This window comes from Carcharhinus amblyrhynchos, chromosome 10 (assembly GCF_965287045.1).
Source record: "Carcharhinus amblyrhynchos chromosome 10, sCarAmb.v2.hapA, whole genome shotgun sequence".
NCBI lineage: Eukaryota > Metazoa > Chordata > Chondrichthyes > Carcharhiniformes > Carcharhinidae > Carcharhinus > Carcharhinus amblyrhynchos.
Genome location: NC_137333.1, coordinates 102,259,534 through 102,283,387, shown reverse-complemented (window position 1 = coordinate 102,283,387; position 23,854 = coordinate 102,259,534). Strand labels below are relative to the sequence as shown.

The window sequence follows — 23,854 nt, the reverse complement described above, 5'->3', positions numbered from 1 at the left end:
CTTAATGGCCTCTTATTCTGTTTCTTTCCACATAGGCAGCTGCTGAATTAGGAGCAAGTCTTGGCATACTTTCTTTCCCCGCTTCCTGTCCAAGGCTGCTGAAGCTGATTGGTAGCACCCTCTGTTTTTTTTCCCCTTTGGCTGAGATCGCTTAATTCAGTACAGACTGAAGATCAGAACTGTATAATCTGTGTGGCTCCATGCCCATTACAGAACCCTTCTTGTTGAGCAAGTAATATGTTGATGCCATTCTTGCATCCAAAAGGAAAAGAATGGCATACCATTGGTTGGAATTGTGTGATTCCCTTACTTGGATTTCTCCTTCTATTTGATTTTTGTAGAGATGTCATTGAGCAGTGCACTTGAATTCCAGATTCATCCCATTTTAAATAATTCAGCTAAAGATGTAGGAGCATATCTGGAGGCAGCCTGCACATAATTGTGGGTTAATGATTGTTTACTTCACTGAGGGGCTGTCACCTGAGGGGACAAAGGTAATAGGTACCAGATATTTGTACTCCAAGTCCCTGTATTTTACAGAAGAGCTCAATGCATCTATAAGTTGAGTATGTTGATAGAAGGACAGAAGACAATGCTTCCATAATTTTATCCCACCATAACTCCATTTTGAAGTTTAAAAATTGGCAGCACTCCAGCTAGCAGGTGGGGGAGGGTTTGTAGAGTTGTGAGAGCAGGGATGGGGGTGGCATTGGAGAATGGGCAGTGATGTTTTTGTTCACCTACCATTTTGCAGGCCCTGTTGGAGGCAGTAATCTGGCCTCAAGAGTTGATCCCATTGGGTCAGGCCATGATAAAGGCAAGAAAAAAGATTGTGCCCATTTTTAAAGAAGTAATTTATGGATGTGAACTTTGCTGGCTAGACCAGCACTTATTGCTGACCCAGAGTGGTCCTTGAGATGGTGGTAGTGACCTGCCTTTCTGAACCTTCATAGTCCCTGTTGTGTAGGTACACCCAAGTGCTGTTAGGGAGGGAATTCCAGGATTTTGACCCAGTGACTGAAGGAATGATGATATATTTCCAAGCCTGGATGGTGAATGACTTAGGATGGGAACCTCCAGGCGGTGGTATTCCAGGTACCTGCTGCTGTTGTCCTTCTAGATGGTAGTGGTCATGGGTTTGGAAGGTGCTGCTTAAGGAACGCAGGTGAGTTCCTGCAGTGCATATTGCCGATGGTACATGCTACTGCCACTGTTCATCGGTGGTGGACAGAGTGAATGTTTGTGGAAGGGGTAACAATCAAGCGGGCTGCTTGTCCTGGATAGTGTCGAGCTTCTTGTATGTTGTTGGAGCTGCACCCATCCAGGCAAGTGGATGGTATTCCACAACACTCCTGACTTACACCTAGCAGATTGTAGATATGCTTTAGAGACTCAGGATGTGACTTACTTGCTGCAGGATTCCTAGCCTATGACCTGCTGTTGTAGCTACTGTATTTATATAGCTAGTTCAGTTCAGTTTCTGGTCAATGGTAACCCCCAGGATGTTGATAGAGGGTGGGGAGTGTGATGGTAATGCCATTGAATGTCGAGGGTGATGGTTAGATCCTTTTATGTGAGAGATGGTCATTGAAACATAGGAATTCGGAGAAGAAGTAGGCAAATTCAGCCCTTCAACCCTGCTCTGCTACTCAGTCAGATCATGCTGATTGCCTGGCACTTGTGTAGTGCAGATGTTACTGGTCCAAGCCTCGATATTGTCCGGATCTTGCTGCATTTGGACATGGCATGCTTCAGTAACAAGGACTCACAAATATTGCTGAATGTTGTGCAATCATCAGCGAATATTCCCACTTCTGACATAATGATGGAAGGAAGGTCAAGTGGCTTCAGAGCTAATCCCAGTACTGCTCCATTGGTTATTCACCCCACTGAAGAAAAGGATCCTATGACACAAATTGCTCATCTCTGACCCATTGTGTGGGAACCCTTGACATAGCAAATAGGAGTATTTGGTCCTGCGAGCCTGCTGCACCATTCAACAAGATATTTGTCGATCTTCCACCTCATCTCCAGCTTCCTGTGCTACCTTAACCCTTGGTATCTAAAATTCTATCAATTTTTGTCTTGCATGTATGCCGAACAAATGAGCATCCACAGCATCCTGGGGTAGAGTATTCCAGATATTCACGAGTAAAGAAATTTTGGATCTCTGTCACTAATGGCTTCTTATTCTGAGAATTTAACCATAGACTCAGCGGCTATGGGGAACATCCTCCCAGTATCTACCCTGTCAAATAAAGAATTTTATATTCTTCCATCAGATCACCTGCCATGCTTCTCAATTCTAGGAAATATGGACCAAGTCTACCAAATTTCTTCTTGTAGGATAACCACCTCATTTCAAGAATCAGTCCCATGAACCTTTGTTGCTTCGCTCGAAGAGAACAACTACTAATTTAATATATCTTCACCAACCTATCAGCCATTTGGGCCCATGTAATGAATTTGAACTGCTGGAAAGGCACAAAATTCTGGTCAGGAAACCTAAAACAAGGGGGCATAGTGACGGGGTTCAGGGGTCAATCATTTAGGACTGAGGTGATGAGGAATTACTTCTGTTGAAGGATTCAAATCTCTGAAATTCTTTACCCCAGAGGACTGTGCATAATCTACCAATGAATGTATTTAAGACTGGGATAGAAAGATTTTTTATTTCTCAGGGAATTTAAAATGAGTGGGTGGTAAAATGGAATTGAAGCCCAAGCTTCTCCTTGATTGTATTGAATGGCAAAGCAGGTTTGACGGGACAAATGGTCTACTTCCTCTATTTCTTGCGTTCTTGTGGTCTAGACTCTTGCAATTCAGTCCTTGTCTCTAAGCAGGGCAAACTTCCAAATTTAATGGTGAGATAAAATTTACCAATGTTTGGGAGGTGATGGATGTGTCAGTTAAAGATGAAGTGATTGTTAGTTGCTGCTTCGATGACTTCTTTGTTCAATAATTAAGAGAATTTCGCAAACATTTGTATGCAGCTCCCTCTTCAAGGTGTGGGTGTTAATCATTTCTATTTGGAAAGATTGTTTCTGTCCCCCTGCTCTTTAAAACATGTCCTGTGCTGTAACTAAACATGTTTTATCATTTTCAGATGTTACAGTAAAACATGAGGAATGTTTTCATTCAAATTTATTAACTCACAGCCAAACTGTACTGAGGCCCTGTGCATACCATAAACAGAATCAGTAGGAATTCTTTGTGTAACATCACGATAACTGACAATGCAACTCCATTATGCTCTTCTACAGTGGCCCTTAGAGCTCAGTCCCCCTCCTTTTCAATTGTGATACAATCTGCTTGGTTGTCTCCTATTTGGTGAATACTAGTGATACCTTCCTTGCACTTGGATACTGAGTAACTGCCTCTGTGTACTGCTCACCTCATTGGCTGTCCTCCTCCTTACATCCATTCCTTCTCTCTCCACCTCTTTTATTTTCCTCCATCTCATAAGAGCGAAATAGTATGGATACATTTAAGGGGAAGCTAGATAGGTCCATGAGGAAGAATGATTTGATGAGATGAAGTAAGACAAGAATTCTTTATTGTGGAGTATCCAGTTCGATAGACATTCCTCACTACAACGGCCTCACAATATCACTGCATAAGTATACACGTTAACAACTGCACATTGGGTTATGTAGCAGACATCCCTACTCCTGGTTGAACTCATAACTGTTCCATCTTGCTGGCCAATATCTTGAAGTGAGAAATAGTGAAAGCCAAAAGATAACCAGTGTCCAGAGTGATTTCTGAGGCTGGATGTTGTGTCTATAGAACATAGTGAAAGATTGAAAAATATAAAATAAAAATATTAAATTTATCCTCAGCAACATACCATCAGACATTAGGATCTGTTTTCCCAACTGCCTCTATAGCATTTTGATCAAGAATGGGTTTGTGGCCTTTTGGGTCTTGCGTCTAATATTCTGTTGTTTTGTTCAGGTACGAATGCTTCAAACACAAGAACACGCGCAACTACCTTCTAGCTTTTATACTGGTACTATTCAGTGGGCTAGTGACCATAGTAAGTTTATATTCCTTTTTTAAAATTTCTTTCTCTGCAGGATATTCGTTTTTATATTACATGTTAATATCTGTTTCCTTCAATGATCATTGCAAATTCACCAAAGACTCAGTGGCACCAGTTAAATATTTTTCCATCGTCTTTAACCCCAGCACTATTTAACCTAAAGCGAGAGTTAGAGTAATGCTAGGTAGCAATAAGGGTAAGCATCAGAGACCAGCGAAAGCAATTGCACTGTTCTCCTTTCTACCCTGTGGGAGGGTGGTGTTCTCCTGTCAGGTCATTGAATGAAAGAAAGATGGATTTGCATTGGCATACTGCCTTTCACAACCTGAGGACGTTTCAAAGGGCTTCTCGGCCAATGTACACTTTTGAAACATAACCACTGTAATTTGCAAACTATAAGATCCCACAGACTACAATACGTTGCAATCAGGTAATAAACTTTATTGGTGTTGTTTTGGATAAATATTAGCCAGAACATTGGAGGGAACTCGCCTTTTAAATCATGCCATAGGGCTTTTACTTTTGCCTGAGAGGACTGATATGACCTTGGTTAATGTCCCATTTGAAAGATGACACCTCCAACAGTGCAGCACTCTGAAGTGTCAGCCTGAATTTCGTGCTCTGGAGTAGGTCTTGAATCAGCAAAATTCCAACTCCAAGGTGAGTGAGCTATCAATGGAACCACAGTCAACTCATTAAGGATTTATTTTAGGGAAGGTTTTTAATCAATAGTATTCTTTCCAAATGCAGTAAAAGATCCCACCAATACTGCACTTGAGTCATTTGAAGACGGTGGCAAAGCCCAACTAACCTCCTCCTGATAGTATCTCCTGCCCACAGTGGTGTTGGAAATCCAGTGATCTAGGCGATTTCACATGCTGTTCCTTGTTCAGCGATTTTGATGTGCTGTCGCAATGCCATAATCTGCAACTTGATTTACATTTCGTATCTAGTACAGCACGCGTGAAATTAAAAATTAAGGTAGCCAAGGAAAGAGAGAGGAAATTGAAACAGCCCTTCTGCTTTCCCAGTGCATTACATTTAGACAAGGCAAAGAAAAATGTGCGCTCTTACACATTGGAACAACTGGAATTCTGTAAGGAACTAGGAGGAAGGCTTGTATCTTCCAGTTTAATCTGTCCTGGTAACTGTCCCAGTGGTCTTGGTTGTTGCTCCTTGGGTGTTTGATTGAAGAGCAGTTGGGAATGTTTAGTGATCCGGTAGCTATTATTAAAGGCGCTCTGGTTTGTTCTGTGTTCCAGTTACTTTGTTCTTGTTTTGAACAGGTATATCTCCAGTGGAAGGAGCCAGTGTTTCATCAGGTTAGTGCTGCTAATGATTACTTTTGGAAGCATCCCTCCAATATATGCCTCTGAATGAGAAGAAAGATACAGTGATAGCTTTGAATTATTTTTAATTTACAGTGAAAATCAAAGTGTTTCTTTCTCTGCACATCTAAAGATCACGTAATAGTAATGGAGACATTTGACCCAACTAACATGTACATTTCAAGAAACTCATGTTTCTCTCCCTCCTGTATTTCCCTCCCTCTCTTCGCATTCATAGCATGCAACAGTCTCCAAATGATTTTTAAAGTTTTTGCCTCTTCCATTCAACTTGCATGAAGACTCCAAGTCTGTGAAGAATTGTTTCCGGATTTCAGTCCTGTACGTGCGTACCACTAGTTCATGCTTATATCCCTTTGACCTGCAGTCATAATTTAACCTCAAGTACTCACAGCTAACCTCAGTTTTATTAAACTTACAAATGTTGAACCAGAATGCCAACTTGACGATTCTGTCATTTGTAGATGTAGCAGTCTGTTTTATCATCAGTGCCCCAAGCCCAAAAATCACTCTTGGTTATTTGTTCCAACTGTGATTAGTCTCGGCATGAAAATGTTCTTCCTGGAACTTGTTGCAAGATTGGCTGAAGCTAGTGCATCTTTGATCTGTTATCTTGGCGTAACTGGAAATACTGAATCCCTGTTCCCCAACTCCCAAATAAGTGTCTTCTATAGATCTAAGGACCTTGTAGAAGTACCTTTTGAAGAGAAACCCCAGTTTATCAAGCCATTCTTAGTTCATTGATTTGGAATGTAGTATGAATGTTGTTGCTGTGCTCTGTGCTGTTTCAAAATGCTTACTTTGTGAAATTCTACTCTAGTTGAGTTCTGAACAGCATCAATGCAGCTTCAGCTTGACTTGTAGAGATTTAAATTTTGCTCATTCAGCAAAGTACTAACTAGAGCAAGCGTGAGAACATAAGGACACATATTTTAACAAAATATATTTCTGTAACCCACCATACATTTAAAGAACTATAATAAATAGCTCAGCACTGCAGTCATATGATCAATGTGCAATGCTTGTCCATCTCACTGAACTAGGTGCACCTGCTAACTGATGGCATTGTACGTATGAACATAAGAACATAAGAAATAGGAGCAGGAGTAGGCCATCTCGCCCTTTGACCCTGCCCTGCCATTCAATAAGATCATGGCTGATCTGAAGTGGATCAGTTCCACTTTCCCGCTTTCTCCCCGTAACCCTTAATTCCCTTGTCTGTCAAAAACCTATCTACCCGTGACTTAAATATATTTAGCGAGGTAGCCTCCACCACTTCAGCGGGCAGAGAATTCCAGAGATTCACCACCCTTTGAGTGAAGAAGTTCCTCCTCAACTCCGATCTAAACTGCCCCCCGCTTATCTTGAGGCTGTGCCCTCTGGTCCTGCTATCCTTTCTAAGCGGGAAGAATCTCTCTACCTCTACCCTATCCATCCCTTTCATTATCTTATACGTCTCTATAAGATCCCCCCTCATCCTTCTAAACTCCAACGAGTACAGACCCAGTCTATTTAGTCTCTCTTCATAGTCCAACCCCCTCATCTCCGGTATCAGCCTAGTGAACCTCCTCTGCACTCCCTCCAAGGCCAAAATATCCTTGCGCAAGTGCGGCGACCAAAACAGCACACAGTACTCCAGCTGCGGCCTCAACAGTATCCTGTACAGTTGCAGCAAGACCCCCCTGCTCTTATAGTCTATCCCCCTCGCTATAAAGGCTAGCATTCCATTTGCCGCCTTGATCACCTGCAGACTGGGTTTTTGCGACTCATGCACAAGGACCCCCAGGTCCCTCTGCACTGTAGCATGCTGCAACTTTTCACCCTTTAAATAGTAATCCCTCCTACTGTTATTTCTGCCAAGGTGGATAACCTCACACTTGCTAACATTATACTCCAGGTCCTCGCCCACTGGCTCAGCCTATCCAGATCCCTCTGCAGACTTTCCACACCCTCCACGCAATTTGCTTTTCCACTCATCTTCGTGTCATCAGCAAATTTCGTCACCCTACACTCAGCCCCCTCCTCCAGATCATCTATATAAATGGTAAATAGCTGAGGCCCCAGCACCGATCCCTGTGGCACTCCACTAGTCACCAACCGCCAATCAGAATAGCACCCACTCATACCAACTCTCTGCTTCCTATTAGACAATGAATCCTCTATCCATGCTAACACCTTACCCACAACTCCGTGCACCCTAACCTTCTGTAGCAACCTTTTATGAGGCACCTTATCAAACGCCTTTTGAAAATCTAAAAACACCACATCCACTGGTTCCCCTCTGTCTGCCGCAAAGATGCCCTGAATATTAGTCAATATTAGAGCTGTACAAAGATGCCCTGAATATTAGTCAACTGCTAAATGCTTTCTCCAGATTTAAAATGAGTTTAAATTGTGTCTGCCATGTATGTGTCTGTATCTGTCCATAAACATGAGCTCAAGGCGGTGGCATTTTCATGGAAGTGCAAAGTGAACCTTTTCTCTTGTGATTGTTTGGTTCTGAGCTCCTTCAGTTCTCTTCTTCTTATTCATTACTCTCAATCTCAATGGATTTTTGCCTCATTTATGTTTTGAAAACATTCCTCCTTGTTTCCTCAATTTGATTTGACTTATTATTGTCGCATGTATTAACATACAGTGAAAAGCATTGTTTCTTGTGCACGATACAAAGCATACCATACATAGAGAAGGAACGGACAGAGTGCAGAATGCAGTGTTACAGTTATAGCTAGGGTGTAGAGTAAGGTCAACTTAATGCAAGGTAGGTCCACTTAAAAGTCTGATGGCAGCAGGAAACAGCAGGGAAGAAGTTGTTTTTGAGTCGGTTGGTACGTGATCTCAGACTTTTGTATCCCTTTTCCGATAGAAGAAGGTGGAAGAGAGTATATGCAGGGTGTGTGAGGTCCTTGATTACACTAGCTGCTTTTCTGAAGCAAAGGGAAGTATAGACAGTGTCAATGGGTGGGAGGCTGGTTTGACTGATGGACTGGGCTTCATTCATGATCCTTTGTAGTTTCTTGAGGCCTTGGACAGAGCAGGAGTCGTACCAAGCTGGGATACAACCAGAAAGAATACTTGATATGGTGCATCTGTAGAAGTTGGTGAGAGTTGTAGCAGATATGCCAACTTTCCTTAGTCTCCTGAGAAAGTAGAGGTGTTCTTGGAATGTATGGCGTATACTCCCATGATGATTTTCACCTGTTCTACATGTAGCCTGTTCAATGCACTGTTGGAACCTTAGAACTGTACCCGCCAAAAGTTAGCATCCTCAGGCCAGTTAGCTGAGTAGCGTGGGGGAAAGCCTATGCTATTAAATTATTAAAGAGCAATTTGCTATGGCATGTATCTGTCAAAATGTAGCAGAAGTAAGGGTTTGGCTATTAGAAAACATTTCTGCAATTACCAATTCAGAGTTCTGTCATGTCCACTTCCAAGTGTGAAACCTGTTGTATTGAGCTGGGATATATGGATCATAGTTTTAAATATTTGCAATTTTGTGATCCAGAAAACCACATTGTTTTGCCAATAAGCAATTAGCTTTGCTCCCTATTTTATCTGCTATAAAACCACAGATTGGGTGTGGGTGGTGCGGAATTAACTACTTTTGCTGCAGGCAAGAACATAAGTGTGGGAACTGGGTAATTATCCTAAATGATTTGCAACACTTTACTTCAGCTGGTCAAAAGGAAACACAAGTCTGGGTGGAGTACTGTTTATGCAGTTTATACATAGAAAGCTCAGACTAAGTCATTGAAATATACAAAATTCTTTGAGGCAGGTGCTAAGAGTCTGTTTGCCCTTGCTGGTTTGTTTAGAGCTGGGGGTTCATGGATTCGGAATAATTTGGCCATTTAGGACTGAGATAAGAATTCCTTCGTAGCATTGGGAATTTTTGTAATTCCCTTCTCCACAGAACTGTGGACACTCAGTTGTTGAGTGAGATTGATGGATTTTTGAACTCAAGGCAATCAGGGAAAATAGGGATCAGGTGGACAAGTAGAATTAAGTAGAAGATCAGCCATGATCAAGGCAACATTTAACCATTACTTGTCTGATGCTATTTTCTATTATTGAGCAAAGATGGCACAGGCACAGTGGTTAGCACTGCTGCCTCACAGCATCAGGGACCCAGGTTGAATTCTGTCCTTGGGTGACTGTCTATGTGGAGTTTGCACATTCTCTCTATGTCTATGTGAGTTTCGTCCTGCTGCTTTGATTTCCTCCCACACTCCAAAGGTATGTTAGGTGGCTTGACCATGCTAAATTGTCACTTAGTGCTCCAAGATGTGTAGGTTAGGGAAATTAGCAGGGTAAATTCATGGCGCTATGGTGACAGAGCATGGGTGGGATGCTCTGTTGGAGAGTTGGTGCAGATTCAGTGGATTGAATGGCCTCCTTCTGCACTGTATGGATTCTATGAATTACCTAAAATGCTTGATGTTCAAAATCCCAACTCAAGGCTGAAGTCTCTGTTCACTTGGTTTTATGTGTATATATACTGATGGGTAAATGAGGGACTAGGGAACAAAAATAAGGGTTCTCACTGTGAGATGTATGGTGGGGGGTGCGCAGTGCGGGAAGAAGAAGGTTCTTGAATTGAGGGCTATTATACTGCAGGACCTCTATCATGTAGCTGTTGATGTAGAAAAAATAATAATTTCAAAGGAAATTGGCTATATGCTTGATCATATCTGATATCACATGATCAAGTATCACATGATTAAGTATCACATGTTCAGATGTAATGTGGTCAGAGTGTCATGTGATCAAACATTTAGGAATGCTTCCAACCAGAGTTGCCAATGTTAATGAGGTGGGATAGACCAGAGAAAATTCAACTACCTTGCTTGAGGAGATACTTTAAAACTGCTCTTGTTTCAGGGGTGATTTATCCATCTAGTCTGGCCACATTGCTTTGATATGGAGACCAGTACTTTGTGCTGTTCATTTTATAAACTGAATCAGTTTCATTTATTTCCAGATAGGGAACATTTCTTTTGGGCAACAAGGAAAAGGAAATGATTGACCTTTTTATTATTTTGCCTAACCAATGCCCTTAAATGAAGAGGAAAGGAGACTAGAGAAGCCTGTAACTATGTGGCGAGCAGAGCTCTGATGAAGGATCATCCAGACTTGATACGTTGGCTCTATTCTCTCTCCACGGTTGCTGTGGGATCTGCTGAGATTTTCCAGCATTTCCTGTTTTTGAGCCAGTCTTCTATCATTGCCAATATGTTGCCCCCTACACCACTTACCTACCAATTCCCACAATAACTTTTGATGAGGCACCTAATCAAATGCCCTTCTGGAAATCTTAAGTACAGTACGTCCACTAGTTCCCCTTTATACACAGAACTTGTTACTTCAAAGAACTCTAATAAATTGGTTAGTGATTTTCCTTTCCCAAAAGTATGTGGGCTTTGCCTGATCATCTTGAATTTATCTAAGTGCCCTGGGACTTCATTGTAGTGTGAATGTAAGCCTATTTGTGACTAATAAATAAACTTTATTTATTTGTTAGAACATATTTAATAGTAGCTTCTAGCATTTTCCCTGTGACAGATGTTAAGCTAACTGGCCTATAGTTTCTTGCTTTCTGTCCTTTTTTTGAATAGAGGAGTTACATTTGCTATTTTGCGATCTGATGGAACCTTCTCTGTATCTAGTGAATTTTGGAAAGTTAAAACCAAGGCATTAACTGTCTCACTTGTTTTAAGACCCTGGGATGAAATCATTCAGGACCGAGGGCCTTGTCAATCTGCAGTTCCAACAATTTGCTAAGTACCAGCTACTTCACCGATGATGGTAATTTTCCTGAGTTCCTCCCTCCCTTCTGATTCCAGATTCACAGCCACTTCCGTGATGCTACTTGTGTTTTTTATAGTGAAGACTGTTTCCTCCCACAGTCCGAAAGACGTGCTGGTGAGGTGGATTAGCCATGCTAAAATTCTCCCTCGGTGTACCTGAACAGGCGTCAGTGTGGCAATTAGGGGATTTTCACAGTAACTTCAATGCACTGTTGATGTAAGTCTACTTGTGACAACAAAAAAAATAGACTTTAAGACTTTACAGACCGATGCAAAATACCCGTTAAATTAATTTGCCATCTCCTTATTTTCTATTATTAATTTTCCACACCCACTTTCTATAAGACCAGCATTCATTTTGTTAATTCTCTAAAGTTAGGTACCATCTTTAACTTTTTTGGAATTGTATTTGCATGATGACTGTTGCACTGCTATTGTGCCAAAGTCCCTCTTAAGCTTTTCCAATTAAATAGGCCAAAAGCAACAGGAGGTTTTATTTTCCACAGAATAAACCAGCAGTAGCGCAGTGAGTGTAAACATCCTAGATTTTGAGGATGCCTGTACACGTTGATGTTCAGCTAAAAGCCTGCCTGTCCAAATGACCAGCGGAAAAGCTTCACTTATTCTGATAAATAAACTTTCCATTTCAGGCTGTATTAGTCCACAGATGTAATTGAGAGAAAGGGAGAGAGTGGAATTTTCTGTGGTTGACATTGCTATGTTGCATAGAACTATAGGAGCTTCACCAATCCATGTTTCCTTCAGTAATAAAAACAGGAAATTCTGGAAAATCTCAGCAGGTCAAGCACATATGTGGAAAGAAATAGAGCAAATATAGGCACAATTCATAGAGGTGTGTAAAAATAATAGTAGTGTAGTTATATTAGGTGATTTCAACTTTCCCAACATTAATTGGGATAGACGTACTGTTGGGATGAAGTGGATTTCTTGAAATGTGTACAGGAAAATTTTTTAGATCAATATGTAGACAGTCCCACACAGGATGGCACAGCGCTGGACCTAATTCTGGAGGATGAAGCCAGAGAGGTGGTGGTGGGGGAGCATTTTAGTGACAGCGATCGCAACTTGATACAATTTAACCTTGTTATGGACAAAGTAGTAGACAATTTGCAAAAAAAAAAAAATTTTGATTGGGAGAAGAGTGGATTTTAGTATAATGAGGCAGGATCTGGCCAAGGTAGACTGGGAACAGCTAATTGAGGAACATGAGAACGTAAGAAATAGGAGCAGGAGTAGGCCATCTAGCCCTTCGAGACTGCCCCGCCATTCAACAAGATCATGGCTGATCTGAAGTGGATCAGTTCCACTTCCCCGCTTTCTCCCCATAACCCTTAATTCCCTTGTCTATCAGAAACTTATCTACCCGTGACTTAAATATATTCAGCGAGGTAGCCTCCACCACTTCAATGGGCAGAGAATTCCAGAGATTCACCACCCTTTGAGTGAAGAAGTTCCTCCTCAACTGCGATCTAAACTGCCTTCACCCCCCATCCCCTGCCTTATTTTGAGGCTGTGCCCTCTAGTTCTGCTATCCTTTCTAAGCGGGAAGAATCTCTCTACCTCTATCCCATCTATCCCCGTCATTATCTTATATGTCTCTATAAGATCCCCCCTCAGCCTTCTAAACTCCAATGAGTACAGACCCAGTCTGTTCAATCATCTAACCCCCTCATCTCTGGTATCAGCCTAGTGAACCTTCTCTGTACTCCCTCCAAGGCCAATATATCCTTCCGCAAGTGCAAAAGGGGCAATCTACAGAAGCACAATGGGGGGTGTTCAAAACGGGGAGGGTGCAGGCCCAACATTTTTCCTCTAGGGTGATAGGAGAGGGTAACAAGTCCAGAGAGCCATAGATGACCAGAAATTCGATGAGAAAGAAGAGAGACATTTTTAGCAGGAACAAATGGAGGCAAATCAGAGGCATTAGTGGAGTATAGATAGCATCAGGTGGAGCTTAAGAAAGCAAGTAGGAAATTAAAGAGGGGATATGAGAAAGCTCAATATATCAAGATATTCTAGAAACATATCAATGGGAACTGGATAACCAGGGAAAGAGTAGGGCCCATTAGGGACCGAGAGGGCAACATATGGGTGGAGCCAGAGGACATCGATAAAGTTGAACAAATACTTCACATCGGTCTTCACCCAAGAGAATGAGGATGAAGGTATGGAACTTGGGGGTGGGGAGAGAAAGAGAGCGGGGTTCTTGAGCAAATTGACATTGGGAGTGACAGGGTGTTGGAATTGTTGACAAGCTTAGAAGTGGACAAATCTCCAAGTCCAGATGAATTGTGTCCCAGGGTGCTGTGGGAGCAAGGGAGGAGATTACAGGGGTACTGTTCCAAATTTTAACTTCCCCCATGGCCAGAGAGGAATTAATGATGTGGAAAGACATGCGGGAAGTGCCAGTGAACTGGAAAACAGCAAAAATGTGGTTCCGCTATTTAAGAAGCATTGTAGAGATAAGCCAGGGAATTACAAATCAGTAAGTCTCACGTTAATGGTAGGGAAACAATTAGAGAAAATTCTAAAGGAGAGAATCTATTTCCACTTGGAGAGGCAAGGGTTGATCAGGAATAGTCAGCATGGCTTTATCAGAGGGAGGTCATGCCTAAAAAATTTGATTGAACTTTTGAGGAGTTGACCAAGTGTCTGGTTGAGTGTAGTGCAGTTGATGTAGTCAGTATGGATTTCAGCAAAGCCTTTGACAAAGTTCCAGTGGGAAACTTGTAAAGAAGGCAAATGCATATGGGATAAGGGTGATTTGATAAGGTGGATTTAAAATTGGCTTAGTTGTAGGACTGAACCTGGTGTTATCAGACTTCTTACTTAGTTGTAGGAGACAGAGGGTGATGACAGAAGGCTGCTTTAGTGACTGGAGGCCAGTGTCCAGTGGTGTACGACAGGGATCTGTGTTGGGTCCCATATTATTCATCATTTATATAACTGAAATAGATTACTATGTGAGGGGTAGGATTATTAACTTTGCAGGTGATGCAAAGATTGGCTGGGTGGTTGACAGTGAGATCTTGTGTCTTGGGTTACAGGAAGATATAGATGGAAAAGTCAGTTGGGCAAATAAGTGGCAGATGGAATTTAACCCTGAGAAGTGTGAGGTGATACACTTTGGAAGGAGTAATTTGACAAGGGAGTATTCAATGAATGGCAAGACACAGCAAGTTCTGATGAACAAAGGGACCTTGGCATGTTTGCCCATAGATCTCGGAAAGCGGAAGGGCATGTTAGTGGGACAGTGAAAAAGCCATATTGGGGCATAGATTGCAACAGCAGGGAGGTCATGTTGGAGTTGTATATCATAGAATCCCTACAGTACAGTACAGAAGGAGGCCATTTGGTCCATCGAGCCTACATCAACAACAATCCCATCCAGTCCCCGTAACCCCACATATTTACCCTGCTAATCCCCCAAAAACTAGGGCCAATGTAACACAGCCAATCAACTTAACTGGCACATCTTTGGACTGTGGGAGGAAGCCAGAGCACCTGGAAGAAACCTACGCAGACACGGGAAGAATGTACAAACTCCACACGGACAGTGGCCCAAGTCGGAAAACGAACCCGGGTCCCTGACACTGTGCTGGCCCTATGGAACTTTGATGAGGCTATAACCGGAGTACTGTGTGCAGTTCTGGTCGCCAAGTTATAGGAAGGATGTGATTGCAGAGTGGGGTGCAGAGGAAATTGACCAGGATGTCTTCTGGGGTGAACCATTAATGTTATGAAGAGAGGTTGGATAGACTTGTGTTGCCTTCATTGGAAAATGAGAAGGATGAGGGGTGACCTGATCAAAGTGTACAAGATTGAGGAGCGTGGATAGGGAGCAACTGTTCCCCTTAGTTAAATTCAGTCACGACAGGGCACAATTTCAGTGCGAGGGGTTGGAGGTTAAGGCGGGATTTAAGGAAAAAATTCTTTTGATCCAGAGGCTGGTGACTGTCTGAAACGCACTGCCTGGGAGGGTGCGGGAGGTGTGTAGCCTTACATCCATTAAACAGCTGGATGAGAATTTGGCATGTCGTAACGTTCAAGGCTATGAGCTAAGTGCTAGGTAGGTAGGTCAGGCATAGAGACAATGGGCCAAGGGTCTCCTTTCTGCACTGTGAGATCCTGTGATTCTGAGTTAATGTTTCAGGTTACGTTTTTGTCCCAAAGCATCTTCGGCTTCTGTTGAGGAATGTAAAGGATAAAAAGCTACCTTCACTGAAAACCAATAATGTCCCAGTTTAAATAAATGCATTGTTGTGGCAATTGCTGGATTGGTTCATCAAATAATTACTTGAAGGAATTCAGCTCCTGAAATTTGAAACCAAATCTGCTACTTGATTTGTTCAAATATGCTTTTGGAGTAGATTCTTTAGAAAGACAGTTGCTTAATTTCTGCTTGACTCTGAAAATTATTTCAAAGTAATTTATCAACTTGTCCTTTTCAAACCAAGACTTTTGTCTGGAACTTTCAAAAAAAAAGTAATCTTTCAAGTGACCCAGTCTGAAACTTGCAAAGAATGCTGACTAGCCAAATTGTTCCACATTGGATGAGATGATAGTGAAGTATTAAAATTCAGTTGAGCATGAAAGCAGTTAACCATTGATTTTTTTTTCTGTTAAAATAGGAATGAACTTAGTAACTTAGTTATAAAAGCAAATTACTGTGGATGCTGGAATCTGAAAACAAAAAATACTGGAAAATCCCAGCAGGTCTGGCAGCATCTGTAAGGAGAGAAAAGAGCTGACATTTCGAGTCCAGATGACCCTTTGTCAAAGCTAAAAGGCATCGAAAGTGGGAGATATTTATACTGCATTCCCTCACCCTGCATTTATACTGCATTCCCTCACATAAATATTTATAATATTTATGAAAACAGTATAAATGAACTTGCCTAAGTATCTCTCTCCAGGATGTGGGAACCAAGAACTCCCTGTGGGAATTGTCTGAAACGTACAAGGAAAAATACCTGGAATATAACAACTCAGTGTAACTGGCATATCTCGTTGCTGTTCTGATTTTAAAAATTGTCCTCCAGTGCACCAGCTACGTTAAGAGTTCTCTCTAAACCTTCAGGCCCACAAAATTCAAAACTGTAAATAAGTAACTGACGTTGGTTTCTAAGATTGGGTTATCGGGGGCTTATGGTTGCAGTTTGGACGCACCCACTCAGTTGGAAAAGCGAATCTTGTAAATGTTGACAATGAATGGAAGGGCTTTGCACATACCCACCTTCATGCAGAAAATCAATCAAATCAATTCATTAAAAAAATTCTGGCTGTTTATTTAATTTGATTTGAACAATGGCTATGACTGCATTTAAGGAATTGACTTGGTAAGGGTTACTGTGTCTGAAGCAGCTGGAGCAAATAAAAAGACTGATAACATTCAATGGTGGAAAAAATGCTGCAGTATGAATGTGTAAGTTTATTAATCCGACTTTCTTGTGCTTTCCTCTTCAATAACTCCCTGAGCTGCTTCCAGGATGTTGTCTGTCCTGACTCTTTAAGCAAGCTGGTTATATTAAAAGTGCAGGAAAGATTTTTTAATTTTTCAACACTTTATTCCTTTTTCAGAGTGGACAGGGCAAACCCCTAATCACTCTCCTTGCTTGCCCCAAATACCAGTTCGAATTCAATCCTATTCATGGTTCTTATAAAAGAGTCATACTAAATCTGAGTTGCCAAGAAGAGGCATTTCGCCTGATTGCATACTTGGTCAAATGCTTGATTTAGCCTAAAAGCCAAGAAGCTTAAACATGCTGGAGCGGTTACCTGCAGTGGAAGCTCTTCAGTTTGGTTCCAAGTTTCAGGAGCATGGTTTAGGTTGCCATTCTGCTGAATTTACCTACTCAGGTGGAGCTGGCTTCTATGCAGGCTGCCTCCCAAATGCTGACACATTGTTTAATGCATCCATCACTGATTTCTTCCATTGTTTAAAATAAATCAGCGCGCTAACGTTTACTGAGCTAATATTACGCATCAGCATCTCTGTCATGAATTGGTATTTGGACATGCTGAGGTCATGAAAGACAAATCTGTTTTCAAACCGTTCCTCAGGATAATGGTAAATTAATTTTGAACAGGCACCAACACAATTTAATAATGGGGAAATGAGAACTCACTCCTGAGAACAAAAATCACAGAACTGTTACAGTGCAGGAGGCAATTTCTTGGACTTCCAACCTTGGACTTCTACTGCATTTGTAATTAGGCCAGCTTTTAAAGATAAAAGAATAAACTTTATACAGCGTCTTTCGTAATCCCTGAGCATTACAAAATATTTCACCAATCGGTGAGATGTCTCAAATAGCAAGGCAGTTGATTAGATAATCGGTATACACTTCCTATTATGAAGCATGCAATGTACAGATAGAAGTAGTGACAGAAATTGACCTATTCTTGTAACTGGTTAGTAAGGAACATGGGTGTACTTGTCTGTGGCAAATTGTGGCTGTAGCAAATTCCCTCTTTAATGATCTAGACCTTGGAGTAGAGGACACAATTTCAGTGCTTGCAGATGATTCTAAATTTGGAAATATTGTGAACTGAGGATAGTGTAGAACCTGACAGAACATTGACAAGTTGGTGGAATGGATGGACAGGTGGCAGATGAAGCTCACTGCAGAGAAATGTGAAATAGTTGACTTTGGTGGGAAGAGCATGGATGGGCAATATGGTTCTAAAGGGGGTGCAGGCAGAGGGAATCGGGAGTATATATGCTTAAGTCATTGAGGTGGCAGGACAGGTTGAGAGAGCAGTTAATACAGCATACAGTATCTTGGACTTTATTAATAAAGGCACTGAGTACAAGAGCAAGGAGGTTACGTTGAAGGTATAAGTTACTAGTTTGGCCTCAGCTGGAGTATTGTGTTCAGTTCTGAATGTCAAACTTTAGAAAGGATATGAAGGCATTAGAGAGAGTGCAGAAAAGATTCACAACTATGGTTCCACAGACGAAAACCTTCAGTTATGAAGATAGATTGGAGAAGTTGGAACTGTAGGGTTGAAAGGAGATTTGAAAGAGGCGCTCAATATCAAGAGCGGTCTGGACAAAGTAGACAGGGGGAAATGGTTTCAACTCATGAAAGGATCAAGAATGAGAGGCACAGATTTAAGTAATTTGTAAAAGAAGCAAAAGTGACATGAGGAGATACTTTTTGACACAGTGAGTGGTTAGGGTTTGGAATGCACTGCCTGTGTGGTGGAGCAGCTTCAATTGCAGCATTCCAAAGGGAGGTTAGAGTGTTATCTGGAAAGGACACCCTGCCTCTGCAGGGCTATAGGGAGAAGGTGAGGGAATGGCACTAGGTGAGTTGTTCATTTAGAGAATCTGTCTAGACACAGAGGGTCAAAAGTCGCCTCCTGCACTGTAACAGTTCTGTGATTTTGTTCTCAGGAGTGAGTTCCCATTATTAAATAGCGTTGGCGCCTGTTCAGTGTTAATTTACCATTATGCTGAGGAATGGTTTGAAAACAGATTTGTCTTTCATGACCCCAGTATGTCCAAAGTGCTCTGCAACCAATGAAATGTTCCCTTTGAAATGTAACCACTATTGTAATTGAAATGCAGCAGCCAATTGTGTGTACAGCAAGCTCCCACGATCAGCAATGCGATAATGACTAGATGATCAGGCTTTTTTAAGTGATGTTAAATACAGTTGGGGCACTGGAGATAACCCTTCTACTGCTCTCTTAAATAATGTCATTGGATCTCTTATGGCAACCTGAGGGGACAGGCAGAATTTCTTTAATGTCTGGATTGGAACTTAAACCTTTTGCCTCAAGGTAACTGAGCACAACTGATACCTAGGCTCGAGCACAGGAAAGGATGGGTGAAAATTGTGTTTTATCTTTGATATGCCCTGTCTCTTCTCTTCACCCCACTGCCCTGGCAGGATGACATTGAACGTTGGGCTGCATGGTGGCACAGTGGTTAGCAATGCTGCCTCACAGCGCCAGGAACCCATGTTCAATTCCGGCCTCGGGTCACTGTCTGTGTGGAGTTTACACATTCTCCCTGTGTCTGCGTGGGTTTCCTCTAGGTGTTCTGGTTTCGTCCAGGTGTTCCAACTTCCTCCCACAGTCCAAAGATGTGCAGGTTAGGTGGATTGGCCATGCTAAATTGACCCATATGGTCAGTGGGATTGGCAAAGTAGATAAGTGGGGTTATGGAGGTGGGCCCTGGGTGAGATTGTTGCTGTTGCAGAAGCATTGGGCCAAATGGCCTCCTACACTGTAGGCTTCTATGGATTTTGATGGTGTGATGCCTCCAACCTGTATGGTTACAAGTCCTGAGCTGTAGAAGGTACACCTCTAGCCCTGTAAGCTCTTCAGCAATGTCAGATACCTGATTGAAGGTTGTAGACCTTTGAATTCTGTGCCCCAAAGGGCTGAGAATGCTCAGTCAATAAATATCCTTAGAATCCCTCCAGTGTAGAAGGAGGCCATTCAGCATATCCAGCATTTTCTGTTTGTACTCCTACTTCCTATATATTCTGAGTACCCTTCAACACCCTAACCTGCAAAGTGAAAATAAATTTTTCGACAGGATATGTGGATGTACAACTTATATTAGGAAATGTTCCATTTATTTATTTTTCTTGGTTTATGTGTAGTGTCAGCAGGTCTATGCCTAATTGCTGTGGGGTGTTGTTAGTGGATTTCTTCAACCATTGCAGTTCTTACTGTAATGGCTGTCCACAGTGGTGGCAGAGGGAAATTTCAAGCATATTCACTGTTTAATGATGAAAGAACAGGTTAGTGCAGTGCGTGGCTTGGAGGTGACGGTCCTCCCATGACATTACTGCTTTCATCCTTCACAGTGGTGGAGGCCCTGCTGAAGTAGCCTTGGTGAGTTGAAAGTTTTAAAGTTTATTTATCAATGTCACAAACAGGCTTACATTAACACGGCAATGAAGTCACTGTGAAAATCTCCTAGTCCCCGCATTCCAGTGTCAGTTTGGATACGTGGAGGGAGAATTTACCCAATCATCTAATCAGCAGATCTTTGGACAGCGGGAGGAAACCGAAGCACACAGACACAGGGAAAACGTGCAGACTCTGCACAGACAGTTACCCAAGTCAGGAATTGAACCTGGGTCCCCGGCGCTGTGAGGCAGCAGTGCTAACCATTGTGCCACCACCATGGAGGGTCGTGTTTAGTTACCTCGAGACAGAAGGCTTAAGTTCCAATCCAGATGTTAAAGAAACCCTCTCTGCTCTCAGGTTGACATACAAGATCCCATGACACTATTTAAGAGAGCATTAGAGGAGTTATCCCTAGTACCCCAACTGATAATTAACCTCTAGTCAACATGTTGTGTTGCATTCTTGTAGATTGTATCAAATGGCAACTCCAGTTCACTTCTAATGAAAGATGTTGATATTGAGTTCAGTAGCAAGGCAACCAATAGAGGAAGTTACTGTGTCCTTGATGTGCAACTTCGTTAAGAATTGTTGCAATTGTATCCATGCTGAGTTAAGTATTATAGATGGTCAACAGGTGAGCCACTTGTTGCAGAGCATCCATTCTCTGCCCTTGGTGTTCACATGGGGCTGTGATGGCTGACCTCTGACAACTATCATCTTTAGAACCGAGAAGCTTTTCCTTTAATACTCATTACCCTCGCAGTTTGTTTCGGCTCCTTGATATCAAACCTGATTACATAAGAAATAGGAGCAGGAGTAGGCCATCTAGCCCTTCGAGCCTGCCCCGCCATTCAATAAGATCATGGCTGATCTGTTGTGGCTCAGTTCCACATTCCCGCCCTCTCCCCATAACCCTTAATCCCCTCTCTTATCAAAAACCCATCAACCTGCGTCTTAAAAATATTTAGCGAGGTAGCCTCCACCACTTCAACGGGCAGAGAATTCCAGAGATTCACCACCCTTTGAGTGAAGAAGTTCCTCCTCAACTCCGTTCTAAACCGCCCCCCCCTTTATCTTGAGGCTGTGCCCCCTAGTCCTACTGTCCTTTCTGAGCGGGAAGAGTCTCTCCACCTCTATCCTATCCATCCCATTCATCATCTTATACGTCTCAATGAGATCTCCCCTCATTCTTCTAAACTCTAACGAGTACAAGCCTAGTTTATTCAGCCTCTCCTCATAGCTCAACCCCCTCAACTCTGGCATCAGCCTAGTAAACCTCCTCTGCACTCCCTCCAAGGCCAAAATATCCTTGCGTAAGTACGGCGCCCAAAACTGCACACAGTACTCCAGCTGTGGCCTCACCATTGAATGCTGCCTTCATGTCCAGGGCAGCTACTCTTGTCTTGTGTTTACCACTTTCACCGGGATGGAATATGGGGCAGAGTGGTTCTTGCAGAACACAAACTGAGTATCAGTAAGTAGATTATTCGTGAGTTGGCATTGCTCAGTGGCACGACTGATGCCTTTCCAACACTGATGCTGCGGCAACTGGCTGATTTATCCTGTTTAATGCGGGTGGGAAATACCAGAGTGATATTCCAAATTATTGGGAAGATGTCAATGTCACGTTAGTACTGGAAGTTTGGCTAAGGAAGTAACCAGCTATGGTGCACAGGTTGCCAGCAGTAACTGGGATGTTGTCAGGATGCTGCAAATGTATTCATTCGTTCTTTAGATTGCAGGACTGGAAATTAGTATGATTTGTTGTGTGGACTTTGTGAGGCGGCCGAGTGTGATCATTATATTGAGGAACAGCGTTTATCTCCTTCCCTGAAAATTATTTATTTTCTGACATTCCCAGTGACTCAAGTTTGAGTCAGGGGATGATCGGACGTTCTAGCAACCACATTCTGCACACCACAGTAACGCCAAGGGAGATTCAGTAAGAGAAATTTGCACAGTGATTGCTTTGTTGAGTTCACCGATTCTATTTGCAGACAGCTGGAGCTTCTGTTAATTGAGTAGAATAAATAAACGCTTTTTCGGTGAGGTGGGAGGATGGTGCTGTGGTGAGTGGGGGCTGTTGCAGGAAGGTAAATTATTTCTTTTAAGTATTTTAAGCATTCACTTGAAAATTTTTGCAATGAAGTGTAGCTTGTGTAGTGAAATATTTTGACATTGCAAATTACTTTTATGCAGACCATGTAAGTCAATTTGCATGAGCAGAATGACCAGTTTGTAGTTATTTCGTTACTGGTGTTTGGGGAGGCATTGCTGACTGTGGTCCTCAGCTAACTCCACCTCACTCTTCAGACTGTGCCGTGGGATTTTTTTACCATGCACATTGGAATTCGGGTTGACAGGGTCCCAGTTAGCTGCATAAAGAAACCTCTTGCATCTTTGCAGGGCTCCCCCATCTGGCTCCCAGTGCTACACTAACGCACAGGTACCACTTTAGAATCATAGAATCCCTACAGTGCAGAAGGAAGCTACCAATCCCATCCAGGCCCTATCCCTGTAACCCCATGTATTTATCCTACTAATACCCCTGATACTAAGGGGCAATTTTGCATGACCAATCAATCCAGTTCCGCATTTCGTTGGACTGTGGGAGGAAACCAGAACGTCCGGAGGAAACCCCCACAGACGTGGGGAGAACATGCAGCCTCCACACAGACAGTGACCCGAGGCTGGATTTGAACCTGGTTCCCTGGCGCTGTGAAACATCAATGCTAATCACTGTGCCACTCTTTAGATTATGAGCTGATGACCTTGTGACCAAGGGACTAATTTGCTACCACAACACACAAACAAAATACTGTGGATGCTGGAAATCTGAAAGAGAAACATTGAAGCTTCAGGCCTCCACAAAATCAGTCAGACTGGCTGAGGATTTCCAGCATTTCCACTTTTTATTACCCATTTATCATCAGCTTGGGTGTTGCAATCTAATTGCAATATCTCTGCATGACCACAATACATTTTTTTTGTTTTATAGCTCTTGGCCTTCTGGAAAGCAACTGCCCTTGGAGCACCTTCCCTCATTCTTTAATTGAATGTTTATTATTTCAAGTCTCTGCTGTTTAATAGCTGACACTTAGTGCACCAGATACCTTTAAAGCTTGTTAAAACCTCTAGTTAAAGGAATGTTTTGTCCTCTAGCATCAAATGTACCACAACATGATCACATGCACATCTTTTGAACATCATACACTTGAAGAAATTTGTAGGCCTGCCTTCCTGGAACAGGCACTGTTCATTTTTAATAAAAATAACTGGTGTTAATCTGATAACCTTCTGACCAGTCAGGAATCAAAGAAGACTTAACCATCATTGCCTTCAGTAATGGTCACTTGTGGTATATAATAAGCTGTTAGCAAGATGAACTGAATATTATTGAGCATCTTCCTTGTTCTTAGGTTCTTGTCCAATAGATAGGCCTGTCTAGAGGACCAACTTGGTACTTGCTTATTTTATTTGATGTTTATAATTGTCTAAAACTATATATAGTAGCTAACAACTAGAGGCATAAATGTATGAGAGTGTACTTAAATTCTGAAGAATTCTTTAGTGACCCTTGCCATCATCTAGACAATGGCCATTGGCCTCCCTCCGCCCTGTCTGAGCATTCTTCTATGGCCATAAAATTCTACCCCAACTCCAGGTTACTGCCACTTCCTCTGCTCTGTGGTCAGAGACCAGTCATTCAGTCATCATGTCTAAGTTTTATGGAATTCTCTTCCTCCTCCTAACTTTAAAAA

The 23,854-nt window shown here is 42.2% G+C and overlaps 1 protein-coding gene across 1 annotated transcript in view; it reads left to right on the top strand.

The window, feature by feature from the left end:
* acer3 (alkaline ceramidase 3) overlaps window positions 1-23,854 on the top strand; it is a 173,067-nt gene that overhangs the window by 78,861 nt on the left and 70,352 nt on the right. The window contains exons 5-6 of the mRNA XM_080197681.1: window positions 3,958-4,039; window positions 5,332-5,367. Of these exons, the coding sequence (XP_080053807.1) occupies window positions 3,958-4,039; window positions 5,332-5,367 (118 nt within the window). The remainder of the gene's footprint in view (window positions 1-3,957; window positions 4,040-5,331; window positions 5,368-23,854) is intronic.